This window comes from Heliangelus exortis, chromosome 1 (assembly GCF_036169615.1).
Source record: "Heliangelus exortis chromosome 1, bHelExo1.hap1, whole genome shotgun sequence".
Classification (NCBI taxonomy): Eukaryota; Metazoa; Chordata; class Aves; order Apodiformes; family Trochilidae; genus Heliangelus; species Heliangelus exortis.
The window spans coordinates 113,156,009-113,169,976 of record NC_092422.1 but is presented as its reverse complement, the minus strand read 5'-3'; the positions used below and the strand labels follow the sequence as shown (position 1 = coordinate 113,169,976).

The following is a 13,968-nucleotide window of genomic DNA, read 5'->3' as shown; positions in this document are numbered from 1 at the left end:
CTGGCTGTAGCATATTGGTGAGAGGCTGGCTTCACACTTCTCAGTGTATTATCTAATAATCTTTCTTTTGGGATCAACGTGTCTTTTCTTAGTTCTTTTCCTGACTGTGTGCTCAATTTGTAGCATGGGACAAAAGCCATAACTTACTCCTGTCTCCTTTGCCTCTTCTGTAAATGCGTTCTGGTCTCTGTTTCCAAAACAATTAAGCAGGCAAGTGATGTAAGAAGCTGTATGTTTCTGTGGGTTTGTCCCTGCTTGCACAAAAAGCTACAGTTTCTCTGTAAAACACAATTATGTTGTAGCTGGGATAAGCAGGTATTGAAGTCATCTCAAGCATGAGTAGGATTAGTCAGTGATACAGACTGTAAACATCTGCTGCTTAAATTCCATTTCCTTTCCTGCCAGCAACTTTGATAGTTGAGGCAGCAGTACCTTGCTTCTCATGGGCAGCCACCCCACTTAAAACAAAATTAATTGTCTGTATATCAACCCTTGGCATGTTCTCTTCAGCATCCTAAATTTGTTTCATACGCTACCAAAGAGCTACTACTACATCTTAGTTCTGAGCTCAGTATAAAAGCAATGCTGAACCCAAGGACCAAGACTTTAGACAAGATAATGAAAGAATGCAAAACCGAAACAGTCTTCAGTGTGACAGTAAATCAGAGCTCTTTTTTGAGGTATAAACATTTATATTAAGACTGACAACTGCATACCCACATTTGGCACTGCTGAGACATGTTGAACTTGATCCTTATGGGTCCCTTCCAACTTAGCATATTCTGTGGTTCTATATTCTATGGTTCTATGTATATACTCAGTGCCAGAGTTTAACAGAGGCACTTAGTAGCTTTGGTCTAAGTTCTCTTGTACAATTACTGTGGTTGATGGCAGTCCTTTGTCTCATTCTGGAACTTGTAACTGGACAACTTCAGGTACTCTCAGCCAGACACAGCTGCTGTGGGACACAGTTGTGGGAGCTGTCACAGTGCCCCTAAAGAATTTGGGACATTAGTATTGTCCTTCAGCTGTCAGGGTAGAACAGATGCAGATAATGGATGTGTCACCTCTGGAAATTCATCCATGTGCAGCTGCAGAACTTCATGCTGGATTTAAAACAGAAGGTAGATGCAGCATTGACTGATGATAAAGTACAGGAGAGAGCTCCCCTGCAAGTCAGTCTTTTATTCCATTCTTCTTCAAGCCAACAGTGATCAAGTTGACCCCATTAAAGATGTGTTCTTTCCTTCATCTACCTGGAACAGGTATGCAAGCGAGGCATGCTATCATGCTGCACCTACTGAATGCACAATGTAGAGGAATTAGAAAAGTAAAATATACAAGAAGTCATAAATGCACCTTCACAGGCAACATGTTGGCTTTTCCCACCCTAGATCACTGCAGAGTAGGCAGGTTGCACAGGTGCTAGTTTTTGACCCCTGCTACATAAGCTGAGAGAAGTAGACCTCTGTGTGTCGTTCAGTTCAAGTGGGCAGGTAGTGTACTTTATGTGAGGGCTATAGTTTTTCTTTTCTCAACTAAATGCCTTTTTTGTTAATGAGGTTACTAGTCTATCCCTAGTATCCTAAGTATAGCAGAGCTTTGGCATGCAGTGGTAGCTTTCTGAATACTTAACTGGAGGGAGAGGAAATGGTGTATAAAAACTGAGCTTCACTTCAGAGGTTCTCCTTGTTTTTTTTCTCCTTAAGCACAATCATGTAGGTTTTATAAAACAGTTTTATAATAACCTGGATTCCTTCACAGTACCAACTTCCTGAATTGACAAAATTTATTAAATAAAAGGCTTAGCCTTATAAACATTAATTTATCCAAAATTTCATCCAAGTTAATAAAAAAATACATTCTCGTGCCTTGGCTTAATTACAACAAAAATCTAGATCTGTTTTTTTGTACCTTTTGTTCTTGATGAGCTGAGCAGATCAGGAGCCAATCTTTTCAGCTGTCCTCTACAGCAGGCAGGTTTCCAGTAACATGGGCTACAAAACACCTTAGCAAGTGAACCCCTGAAAACTCCAGAGAACTGTAAAAACAAAGGCATTGGGTGTTCAGTGCCAGATACTGTTGTGTCTTGGAGTAACACACGCAAACTCAGGCACTGGATTTATTAAATTACATTTCCCACAGTGCAGTACAACGCTGGTCAGAGCACTTCAGCTACATACTCAAATAATTTCAGCCCCCTGCTGTTAACACAGCTCCAAATAAAATGGCAAAGCCCACTAGCACGCAGCATAGGAACTGCTTTCCTCCCTCAAAAGAAAGGACAAAGAAGCAGCCTTGACAGCTGAACTCCACTCCTTTGCAGAGGGGGAAGGAGCAGCACAGCACACTCCATCCTTTGGGCATAGGAGGTGCCACTTCTAGGGCAGGCAGACTCATTTCAGGTAGTCTGCCCTAGTGCATATCATCCCTGAAAGGAAACAGCAGCAATGGAAAAGAGCTTTACCTGACCAGAAATAGCTGAGGAAAGCATCCCTGAGTTTTCTCCTTTACAAAATCCTGGATCTTCAGTACATTCTTTAACAACAGTCCCCTGGAAGCTCGGTCAATCTTTGTTAATACCATCTGCATGGATCAAGAAAGGGAGGATTAAAAGAGGAAAAGATTATTTTGCTGCTAGACTAGAACATCTGCTGAAGAGTCCTGGACCATCTTGCAAGCCAGACTGAAAGCTGTGGGGTGTATCTAGGCAAAACAAATGCTGTAATTCATTTCACCAAAGCACTTCTATAACCTGCAAAAGGAGCAGACCTTTTCAAACTTCTCAAGCTAAGCACCAAAAAAAAAAAGTCCATTTACTAAACCAAGCAAAAAATCCCTTAAATGCCACTTGCCCCTCTCAAGACACTTTAGGCCTATTAACAATGAAGGGAAAGGGGGGCTAGTACTTAGGTACAACAACATGCATAAGCTCAGGGGGAGGGTACACATTCTTACAGATTACCTGTGGCTTACAACCAGCACAAGAACAAAGCACTACCTACCACGTAAGGAATCCCAAACTCTTCCAGCATCTCTACTGCAGTGTGATCTGTTGTCTGGAGTCCTACCACACTATCAACTAACAGGAAAGTCCTCTTCAAGCTGCCAGAAATACAAACAGTAATCACTGCTGTTATTTCACGCTTGCTTTGCTACTTCCAAGTTCATAAGCAAGAACAAGTAACACAGGATCTGAGAATATGAAGAGCCAAAAAACACCATGCACAAAAGCTGAGGGTCAGCATGGAGCAGCACCTCAATGTTTTCTGCTGCTTTGATTTGTCTAAGCATCAATGAGTGACACCACAGAGGTGCACCGGGAAATTACATTAGAACTAATCAACACTACCTATGGGAGTAGCTCCCCCTCCTTCACTTTTTCACCTAATTACATGACACTGTATATATGTGTCTGGCTTTTGTTCTCTGTGGAGGTGCAGTGCAGCTCCTTACTTGCGCCGTTCCTGCAGATAGGCCTCCACCATCTCCACAAAGTCCTGCGGGGCACGGTAGCCATATCCGGGCATATCCACCAGAGTAAAGTACTTCCCGACTTTGAAGAAATTCATCTTCTTGGTGTGGCCCTAGGGAAAGGATTTAGGCAAGATGAAGGTTAAAAAGTTGCTTTAGGCAGTGGACTAGGAGATGCCCTGCAAAATAGCTCCATATGATCCCTGCCCACCCCAAGAAAGCTGCAAAAATGCTGCTGTTGCTTTAAGTGTCCCTGTTACCCTCGTGGCAATCCTATGTGGGTATATCCTTAAAACTGCCTATAAAGACATTCATGGGTCTCTCTGCTTGGTTCTTCCCAAAGGGCTTTTACATCATGTCTGCTCATCTTGTATGACTCTTCTGCCCGGCAGAGGTGCCAGCCCTGGCTGAAGAGCAAAGCTGGGCTCTCCCCACCTTTCTTCAGCTAGAGCAAGGCCCGCACCAGCCATGAGCTGGTGGCCACCTTGGGCTGGCATGCTCTCTGGCCGCTTCCAGTTGCCTAAGAGCTTGTTTCCTCCTGCCCTTGTCAGCCCTATCCTCTGGGCTGGCACCTGATTCTGACCACGGGAGACAGAAGTTAAAAACGTCACTTACTGGAGTTTTTGACACTCTGACCTCCACTTCTGGAGACAGCGAGAACAAGGCCCGGATTAAAGATGACTTCCCCACATTGCTTCGGCCAATGAAACACACCTGCAGTAGCAAAACCGGAGAGATTATTTCGTATGCCTACACCCATCCGCCTCCCCTCATCCAGCGTGTCTGGGCGGGGAGTACCCCCTCATTTGTCAGCCTCTGGGGACAGCGATGTCCTGTGCCACAGCCTGCTGTGCTGGATACGCCACACTGCCGAGCTGTTCAACAGTGGGGATAACAACAAAGAAACGAGTCTAAAAGGCAGCATCAATCACGCCGTGCTCAGACACTGCCACCCCCAGAGCCACACAATCCGCTGCCAACACTCGCTGGGGCTCCAGGCCCACCCCACGCCTGGGAAGCCGCTGTGCCAGCAGGGACACGGCTCCCAGCAGCCGGCACGGAGGGCTCCGGGCCGGGCCTGACCTCGGGGAGGGTGGGCGACGGGGCATGGTCCATCCGGACGGCGGAGCTGACATAGTCGATGGAGTGGTCGCGGCTGGACCTGAAGAGCACCTCGGCGCGCTGTAGTGCGGCCAGGCTGGGCTGGAAGAGGTGGAACCGCTTCGTGTCCACGCCGGGAGCCAGGTAGCGCTCCAGCTTCTGGAGGGGGAACACCACGCCGGTTCGGCGGCTCCGCTCCAGCCGCAGCACCTGGGATAAAGCGGCCAAGGCCGACGGGGAACGGCTCGCCCCGCCGCCAGCCCCGGGAAGCAACATCGAGACGGGGACAAGCCCTGCCGGGCCCCGGAAAGCGGCGGAGCCGGGCGGGGCGGAGTTCGGCACTGCGGCTGCGGCTGCCCCCGGGCGGGCGGGGCCTGTTGGGGCCCGGGGCGGTGCGGTGGTGAGCCCTGGGATAGCCGCCGGCTCCATCGGACGCCGAGCTTTCCCTCGCCTCCGCTTCTTATTTTCTGTTCTTACTCATCTTGTGTTCTTTGTAGATTAGGGGCAGACCAAGGAGAAGCCCTGAGCTGCTAAAGGGCTCTGGGTGCTGAAGTTTGGCCGTGAGACGTAACCGTATCTCCAGTTCTCTGGGGATACTCAAAACCTGCCTGGACTCGGTCCTGTGTAAGGTGATGGTGGTTTAGTGGAAGAGCTGGGATAGAAGATTTCTCGAGATCTCTTCCAACTCTTGTTGACAGGTCTGTGGTTCTGTGTGATTCTGTGAAATGGTGCAAAGCAACAACGTCCTTCAGCACACTCAGTCTGTCTGCTGTAAGAAACAGTTTTCCGAGAGCTGTTGTGATGTCCAGCTTTACCGAATCAGAGAATCATGGCACTACAGGGATTGGAAGGGACCTTGAGAGATTGGGTGCAATCCCCCTGCCAGAGCAGGATCACCTAGGGTAGGCCACACAGGAACATGTCCAGGTGGGTTTTGAATGTCTCCAGAGAAGGAGAATCCAGTGTTCTATCCACCTCACAGTGAAAAAGCTTTTTCCTTATGTTTACATGGAACCTCCTATGTTCCAGCTTGCACCCTTTACCCCTTGTCCTATCACTGAGCCTTGTCATCACTGAGCCTGGCTCCATCCTCCTGACAATTGCCATTTACATATTTATAAACATCAATGAAGTTGCCCCGTAGTCTCCTCCAAGCTAAAGAGACCTAGGTCCCCTCAGCCTTTCCTCATAAGGGAGGCAAGCTTTGTATTGAGCCTAGTTACAAAGCTACACGGAAGACCTTTTATTCCCTAAGAAAAGGCCAACCAGCAACCTGTATGTTTCTCAGAGAAACCTTCAAATCTTTTGTAGTAAGTCAAGTGTTGACTGAAATGCAGAAGCTGATTCACAAATTTATGTTCAGTGAAAGCATTTGCTAATGAATTAGGCTAGCAGTGGAAAACAAGGGAAAACAGACTGGATTCTACTTTAGTTCTGTAAATTTAGTCTTCTTAAAATCTGCTTTGCTTTGCAGCAAGACAGTGCTCAGATGTGTGCAGCAGACAGACCACAAACACTGGCTGCTAGATGCATGCTTAGCAGAGTGCTCCCAAATAAATCTGCAACCATTCTGTGGTTCCAAACCAGTTTGAAACCTACAGAGCAGGCCTCTATCCTTTCCCCCCCAGCTGGTGCAAATGACCATGCCAAGAAGAAAACCAGAAGAATAAACATTTCAAGAAGGATTTCATCAACCCTAGGTTCTCTGTGGGCAGAATGTAGAAAGACTGGGAACGGGCGGTGAGTGTGGACAGAACTGGTAAATATCTGCATTTAATCCTGCTTTGTAGAACTGTGCAGTGGCATGAAGAAAAAGGTCCAAACAATGTGATTCCTGCTACAGATTTCCAAGCAAATTAACAGCTTCTGCAAGAAACCAGCACTGCATGGTTCAGATCCCACAACATATGTTTTTGTTTAAAATAATAACCTAGAAATGTAATCTCACTACCTCATCTGTTTAAAATTCCTCTTTTTTAGGACACTGAGGTTTTTGTGGGTGTAGCATCCCAAGGCCATCATGCAACAGAGCTCAGGGTCACTGGTGGCTCACATAGGCATTTCTGCATTTTCTGTTGTAAGAGCTGGGGGGGATGATCTCGCTCTGTCTCTTAAAGATCTACAAAATGTTTGATCAGATTACAATATTCTCTAGTGATCTGACCCCAAAGCATTCTGGTGCAGGCAAAATTTTTATTTTCTAACGAATACTCCAGCAATACCTTCAGCGAATGCAGTCCTCTGCTTCTAAAAGGACATGCCCTTATTCAGGAATTACAAATACTGCTCTTAACCAAAACTTACCTCCTAATATTGGAAAGTAACAATGATCACCCCTGAAAGTAAATTATTTGTTTTGAACATGAAACAGTAAAAAAAAAAAAAAAGCTAAAAGCTTTTCAAGGTGAGCGTTGTTACTTGTCTTGACCAGGAGATGGAGAGGAAAGCACAGTTCTTGCCTGGGCCCTGAAAAAGGCCCTCAGAAGGGGGCATGAGCAGCATCATGAAGCCAGCTTTTGCAAAATTCTGCTGTCTCAGGAGCTGAGCCACTAATAATCATTGACAGACTAGGTAGCACCATGCTCTGGAACACCAAGCAGGTTATCTACAACCAGCATTTAGTACATATATCAGGCACTGGTGGGGATGGAGGGGGAGACTGGGTCCCTCTGCTAGAGCTATTGTACATACAGAGCCCCTTACCAGGGCTTTTGCAGAATGGCTCAAAAGAGTAAGAAAGCAAGAGAGAAGTGACACAAAAGGAACAGGGTATCATGCAGTTGTTCATGGTATTCTGTGACTACAAGTGAAAGAGAGTCTTAAAACACAGAAGTCATCTGAGCTGTGGAAGAAACAAGGTAATATTGAAGGACACTTGAAATCAGCTCCAGGGTTGTGCCACAGGGGGACAGAGAACAACCAGGTCCAACAGTTCAGCTGTCTGGGGCAGTAGAGTGGTCCTCCCTACACAGGATTACCATGCTGCCAGGTTCCAGCTCTTGCATCAGCCTGAAAATTTGGGCTTCAAAAAATAAAACACTGCCATCAATCCTCCCCCTGCCAAACTGCCCATATGTAACCTTTCCACTCTTCATAGTTTATGCAGTAAGTTGCTGTACTTTGTCCAAACTGTAACCCAGAGACTCAAAAATCAAAAGGCTAATTAAAGAACTACAAACTCAATTTTCAAGATGTTGGAGCTGCCTCTAAAGATGAGAAGTGGTTGTTGCACTTAACCACCAAATGACACAGCACTGAAGCAGAAGCTGAATGGACTGAGGTGCAAGTAGCTGGCTGAAGTTGTTCAACAGTAGCTGTGGGGGGAGAGTTCTTTACTCAGAACAGGCAAATAGTCACCAACGTCTTTCAGCTTGGTGGTTTCGAAGTTTGGGGAGGCTAATATTGTCCTGATAAAATTAAATTCAATCCAATCCATTAATTTCCAGGGAGTATCATCTTATACCTAGGGAAGCTGTGCCCCCTGGGTGAAGACAGAAGTCTAAATCGCGTGGGAAGAAGGACAGTAGTAGCCTGGGGAAATGCCTTTAAAGACCTTGCCAAAATTAAAACACTCTTCTGTCTCTAAAAAACCACCTTGCAGCTCACCACTTGAACAAATTCAGTGTTTATTTATGTACTGAGGAAATACTGTACCAGTACAGTTTGAAAACCAAACAAAACAGTAGTGCAAATAAAAGCAACTTTTAGCAGAGAAACAGAGCTGTAATATAAATGTACACTGTACCTTCTTGTCTGCCCTGCAGGGCAGAAGTGATTGCCAGTGCCTGTTGGGTATGTGAGGAAGGACAGAGTGGGGAGAAAGAGGAATTTGTGTTGAGGATTTTTTTTAATATATTGAACATCTTTTAAGCAGAAAGCTAGAATATCCTTCCTCCAGTTCCCAGTGATGAAATTCTCACTGCACAGTCAGAACCAGACAAGAAAATTCACACTACTTAAGCTTTGTGCAAGTTCGGCTATAAAGCTGAGCTTTTACCCTTCTGATTCTCTCCCTCATCCAAATGGGGAGGAGTGAGTGAGATGCTGGGGGGGCTTAGCTGCCAGCTGGGATTAAACCATGACAGCAGGAAAAAACTGCTTGCCATTTTTTCACCTTTTCATGTTTGTTTGTTTTTGTTTGTTTGTTTGTTTCTCCTCCCTCCCTCCCTCCCCCCCAATAAAACCAGTTTTAAACTATACTTCTTCTTCTTAAAGAAAAAAAAATAGCAACTCAGTAGGGTGAAAAAGTTCCAACAAATTCAGATGCTGACTAGCACGTCATCCCCTCTCCACCCCTAAATAAGACTGGGCTTGTCTAAATTTCAGGCCTTCCCTGGTATGCACGCACAACTGAGAAACCACAGACTGACCACAGGCTCATTATCTGTCCCTTGGTGATCCTGCCCAAAGGATTACATAAGTCCCCTCTCACATCCTGTTCACTTGCAGATGATCTCAGGGGGTCAGTTCCAGCACCACCAGCCGTGTTTCTTCTGTGTTACCATTATTCAGTGTTACATGTCCTGAGATCAAGTCTCGTTGTATCCCTCCTCCTGCTGTTGGAGTATGGTGAGTGGGAACACTGGGACATGGAAAGATGCTCTCACTTCACAGTGTATTTCTGAAGCTTGGTACAAGGATACAAAACCCATGTCATCCTACTGACAAGCTATCACACCAACCTGTAGAATATCCTGCTTTTATTCTACATACTATGATTAATACAGGTGGAAACAGCAAGAGAAAATTACTAAGAAAATGTGTTTCTCACATTGACTTCTCATTTAATGCACACTAAAACAAACAACAAAGATGCAGAAAGTGGCACATATTTGCTTCCCTGAATCTACCTGCTCTAGGTAGAAAAAGGCAGGATTACTTCAGAAACCCTTAAAGGTTTGCTTTTTTTGTGTGTCCGTCTCCCAGTGTCTGTGAAGAAGCCAAGTGTGTGCTGAAGTGCCCAAACTGGCAAAATACTGCCAAAAATAGGGCTGTCCTTCCAGGTGTTTTCAGGGTGACTGGCAAAAACCCTCACTTTAAGGCAAGGGGTTGGTACAAACAGAAAAAGTACCACAACAGCCAGAGGAAGAGATGAAAGCGATAGAAAACCCAGCTTCCCCTTCATAGCTTGTTGTATCAGCAGGATTAATAAGTAACAAAACACTGTTGCTACTTGGGCATTTTGTGCCATTAGAGGCTGGCCTTGAAGTGCCCCCTTATGATCCCTTCTGCCAGCTTATTCCCACCTCCACAATGTTCCTGTTGACACTGGTTTATGCAGCTGGGCAATGAATGGAACTCAGCAGGTGAGAATGAATCAGCTTTATGCTCTGATTTACTGCCATAAAACAGAGGGGACCACAGGCGTGGAAAGGAATGGGCAGGGACAGGGCAGGTGAGGACATCTTAAACAGCCTCCGTAATCCTCTCAAGGGCTGATGGTGGTCAGGTGTGAGAGTGGAGCTGTGTTCAAGTTACAGGCAGTATCTCTGTGGTGGGAGAGAAATCAGAGAGCAGATTGTTCTGGAGTGCTCAGATTTCAAGGGAAGACAGACATTCTAAAATTTAAGAGCTTCTCTTATACCTAAAGCTGAACAAACAAAAGACATTTCTACTTCACCCTGATATTCACAGTTCACCCCATGCTGGCACAGTAACATTCTGTGAACACAGGTTTAGAACCCTTGTTTTTGCTTTCCTGTCCAGGGACATATTCAGGCACCGACCCTATAAGGAAAAGGTGACAGGTTATTAGCCTTTTTTGGGAGAATCTGAGGTCATGCCCGGACAGTGCGAGAATCCTCTCAGTGCTGGTGGTAGAACATGTATCCTTCAGTTTCCTAATATTTATTGTACAATTTATCTTCACCCAGCTGTATAACAAGTGAAACACAAAAGGCATAGTCACTATATCTAGTTCCACATGGTTTCCCAGACTGACAGCTCAGGAAGCTTTGTGCAGTGGAGAGGGATCTGCAGCTCCTAGAAGCTAATCATTCAGGAACAGGCAGGTCAGGGTGAACTGGCACAGCAAAAAGCCATACTGACTACTGAGAGCACAATGACAAACAAGTTCCTCCTCAGCTGGGCAAGACAGCCAATTGAGCAGTAAAAATAAGTGTTACTATTAGGAGTTTTGCTGGAAAGATTGCATGAGCCTTTGTGCTGCTTGCTATTGGAGCAACAGCCAAGGCAGACTGACTGACACTTAGGAACAAGCAGCTGTTGAAGCTGAATGTCAGGGCAACACACACAAATTGCTCCTTAGGTTTGTTGCACTGATGGCTAGATAGCTCACTTGCCTCAGGAACAGGTTTCCAAATAAAAGCTGGATAGAAACAAGAAGGAAGAACGTTCACTGCAGGAGCGGCAATATAATTGCCTCAGCCTGATTTCCCCAAGAATTGGAGGTCTTCCAGAAAAACAGGACCAAGCAGGTGGCTACTCCCACAATTTCCTTATTATTAGGTTCCCCAGCAAACTCTAAGCAGAGAAAGCACCACAACGACCTTTCCTCATCCACTGCTGGACAGAGAGAGGGGAAAAGTGAATATTGGTGGGTGGAGTTGGTGCTTTGGGGATGGTGGGCTTTGGGGGCAAGGGGTCGGGAAGGGAGGTGGTAAAGAGTAGCTTAGGAAAATGTTAGCTTTTGTTAAGGAAACTTGCAAACCCTATGCTAGATGCTTCCAACTACACATCAACACATGCTATTTTCTCTTTTTGGTGTTTGTTGTAAACTGGTATTTGCCCTATGTTCAGGCTCTCTTCAAAATATTTTCCTCAAAACTGTGAAGATTTTAGGGAAAAAATCCTTTTATGAATGGCTCACAATAGAACCTTACTCAGAGAAATGTGCATCAAACTGTGCCTCTGACATGAAAAACATGACAGGATGTTTTAGAGCTGACTGCAGATCCAAGTGCCCATTGAGACACAGGCCAAGGCACAGCCCTCGAGACTCATGCCTTCCTCAAGGCATACCAGAGATGGACATCATCCAGAAAAACAAAACCATTATCTGGGGAAGACAAGGAGCACATATGAAGTGAGGACAGGGGTGCACTTCAGAAATATAACTGAGTTTATTTCCACAAGGGTTATTTTGGTGTCTTATGCTGTCACGGAAGTACATCCACCAGTGATAACATAGGCTACAGGACTGACCACGTAACCAAGGTAGTGCTGAGACCTGCTCTGTGCAGCAGGGAGAGCAGTGGATGTGAGGTACCTCAACCTGAAAATGTCTGGCATTGTCTCCTACAGCATTCTTATAGACAATCTGAACAAACATAGGGCTAGACAAGTGCACAGTGACATTGATTTAAAACTGTTTGGACAGCCAGTCCTAGGGGGAAGTGATCAGCGGCACAAAGGCCATTTTGAGAGAAGACTCTACCAGTGCTGCACCAGTTACCTCTTCATTATTGGCCTTGACACTGGGACAGGGTGCACCCTCAACAAATTCACAGATAATGCAAAAAGAAGGGGAGTGGCTGAGACTCTAGGGGGCTGTGCTACCATTCAGGGGGCTCTGGACAGGCTGGAGAATTAGGATGAGAAGAATCTCTAGGAATAATTGTTCCTTGGGTACCCAGCCCCCTGAGCTGGGAGATGGGAATAGGGAACAGAGTAAGATCCCCACAATCCAAGAGGGAATGGCTAGTGACATGCAACACCACTTAAATACAAATAAGTCTATCGGGCTGGGTGGGTTACACCCTGGAGTGCTGAGGGAGCTGGTGGGTGTGCTCACCAAGCCACTCTCCATCATTTATCAGCACCGCTGGCTAACCATGGAGATCCCAGCGGACTGGAGGTCAGCAAATGGGACATCCATGTAGAAGAAGGGTCAGAAGGAGGATCTGGGGAACCACAGACCTGTCAGCCTCTACAGAAGACCGTGGAATGCTGGTGGACCATAAGTTAGCAATGCACCCACAGGACAAAGAAGGCCAACAGCATCCTGCACTGCATTAGGAAGAACATTGCAAAAAATGTCAAAGGAGGTGACCCTTATGAGGAAAGGCTGAGGGAGCTGGGTCTCTTTAGTTTGGAGAAAAGGAGACTGAGGGGTGACCTCATCAATGTTTTCAAATATGTAAGGGGTGAGTGTCAGGGAGATGGAGTTAGGCTTTTCTCAGTGGTGACCAGTGATAGGACAAGGGGTAATGGGTGTAAATTGGAGCATAGGAGGTTCAAGTTGAATATCAGAAAAAATTTTTTTACTGTAAGGGTGACAGAGCCCTGGAACAGGCTGCCCAGGGGGGTTGTGGAGTCTCCTTCACTGGAGACATTCAAAACCCGCCTGGACACGTTCCTAGGCGATGTACTCTAGGGGGCCCTGCTCTGGCAGGGGGGGTTGGACTAGATGATCTTTCGAGGTCCCTTCCAACCCCTAGGATTCTATGATTCTATGATTCTTTCTCTTTACTCAGCCCTGGTGAGCCACGTCTGCAGGGAACTGAAACTTCCACAGAACTTGAGAATCTGGGAGCTAATTTAATGCAGTCTTTGCTTTTCTTTCTTTTTCTTCAAAGTTCAGCCTAGGTTTTACCTCACCTTTATTTTGCAGAAATAAAAGAAGGAACAGCTCCATTCTAGAAAGGAAGTGAATTTTCCCTAGTTCAACGTATATTTACTACATTTCTTTGTTAGCATATATTTTAGAAACATTTTCCTTGAAGTACAGATATTACCACACATCTTCCTGGACCAGGGATAGCAGTTATTTTCCTTTGTGACAGGAGAGATCAAACCTGTCCTCCTGAGGAATTCTGTGGAAAAAGAACCAGGTTTAGCCTTACAGTAGGATTAAAGAGAAAAATAGATATGTGCCTTCTTTCCTATTTAAATTTGGCTATGCCTTTGAGCTATTAATGGGCAGCATGCCTTTCACACAGAGGACAGGATCCTTTAGCATCTACTGTTTTATCTTGGGTGGCTTCTCTAGGTTACTTATTTGTCAAAAGGACTAGTTTTCCAACAGCAGTTTTTCAGCAGAACTAAGGAAGTAAACTCGTGCTCAGCCATGATTAAAGTTGGCAGGAGGCAAACTTGTTCCTTAGAAGACTGGAGAATAGAGTCTTCAAGATTTCTGGGCCAAATATCATGTCACCCTTTGGTCAGGGTGAACACATTCTCTCCTTCACATCTACAGAAAGTCTGTCTATCAGTGGCTCAGTTTCTGAGACAGCTTGAGCTGAAAGCATGTAGGGAAGAAAAATTCTGTAGCTCATAAATCTATTGGCCACAGTTGTCTGAAAGCTGTGTTTCTTGCTTAAACTCCTACAACTTAAGACTGATTTAGAACCATGAACTTCTGTGCAAGGGTATTTGTGCAGAGTTAGTTGAGTCACTGTATCATTTCAATCCTACAGAGCAGGGATGATATGC

The 13,968-nt window shown here is 45.5% G+C and overlaps 2 protein-coding genes and 1 long non-coding RNA gene across 5 annotated transcripts in view; 1 reads left to right on the top strand and 2 right to left on the bottom strand.

Annotated features, from left to right (window-relative positions):
• Positions 1 to 1,170: 1,170 nt before the first annotated feature.
• GTPBP8 (GTP binding protein 8) lies at positions 1,171 to 5,019 on the bottom strand. 3 transcript variants are annotated; one of them, XM_071759274.1, is made up of 7 exons: positions 4,558 to 5,019; positions 4,090 to 4,188; positions 3,457 to 3,587; positions 3,006 to 3,105; positions 2,468 to 2,586; positions 1,915 to 2,041; positions 1,171 to 1,300 (listed from the first exon to the last, which is right to left on the bottom strand). In XM_071759274.1, exons 1-6 carry the CDS (start codon positions 5,002 to 5,004, stop codon positions 1,957 to 1,959), a joined length of 981 nt encoding a protein of 326 aa, XP_071615375.1. In that variant the 5' UTR covers positions 5,005 to 5,019; the 3' UTR covers positions 1,171 to 1,300; positions 1,915 to 1,956. The 3 variants fall into 3 exon arrangements, with proteins under 3 accessions (XP_071615375.1, XP_071615384.1, XP_071615394.1); XM_071759283.1 differs by having other exon boundaries at positions 1,171 to 1,297; XM_071759293.1 differs by having other exon boundaries at positions 1,171 to 1,256.
• The window catches only part of SLC35A5 (solute carrier family 35 member A5), a 160,091-nt gene continuing 150,217 nt past the window's right edge, over positions 4,095 to 13,968 (bottom strand). The window contains exon 8 of the mRNA XM_071759260.1: positions 4,095 to 4,188. The gene's annotated coding sequence lies outside the window, so the exon portion shown is untranslated. The remainder of the gene's footprint in view (positions 4,189 to 13,968) is intronic.
• LOC139803297 (uncharacterized) lies at positions 5,754 to 6,489 on the top strand. The gene is made up of 2 exons (XR_011728959.1): positions 5,754 to 6,275; positions 6,366 to 6,489. It is a non-coding gene; the product is annotated as an uncharacterized lncRNA (long non-coding RNA).

Coding starts and splice junctions, on each gene's coding strand:
- GTPBP8 (XM_071759274.1), bottom strand. CDS start 5,004: ATGGAGCCGGCGGCTATCCCAGGGCTCACCACCGCACCGCCCCGGGCC. Junction 2,587..3,005: donor AGTTTGGGATTCCTTACGTG/GTAGGTAGTGCT, acceptor TGATCCATGCAG/ATGGTATTAACAAAGATTGA. Junction 2,042..2,467: donor CCTCAGCTATTTCTGGTCAG/GTAAAGCTCTTT, acceptor TTGTTTTTACAG/TTCTCTGGAGTTTTCAGGGG.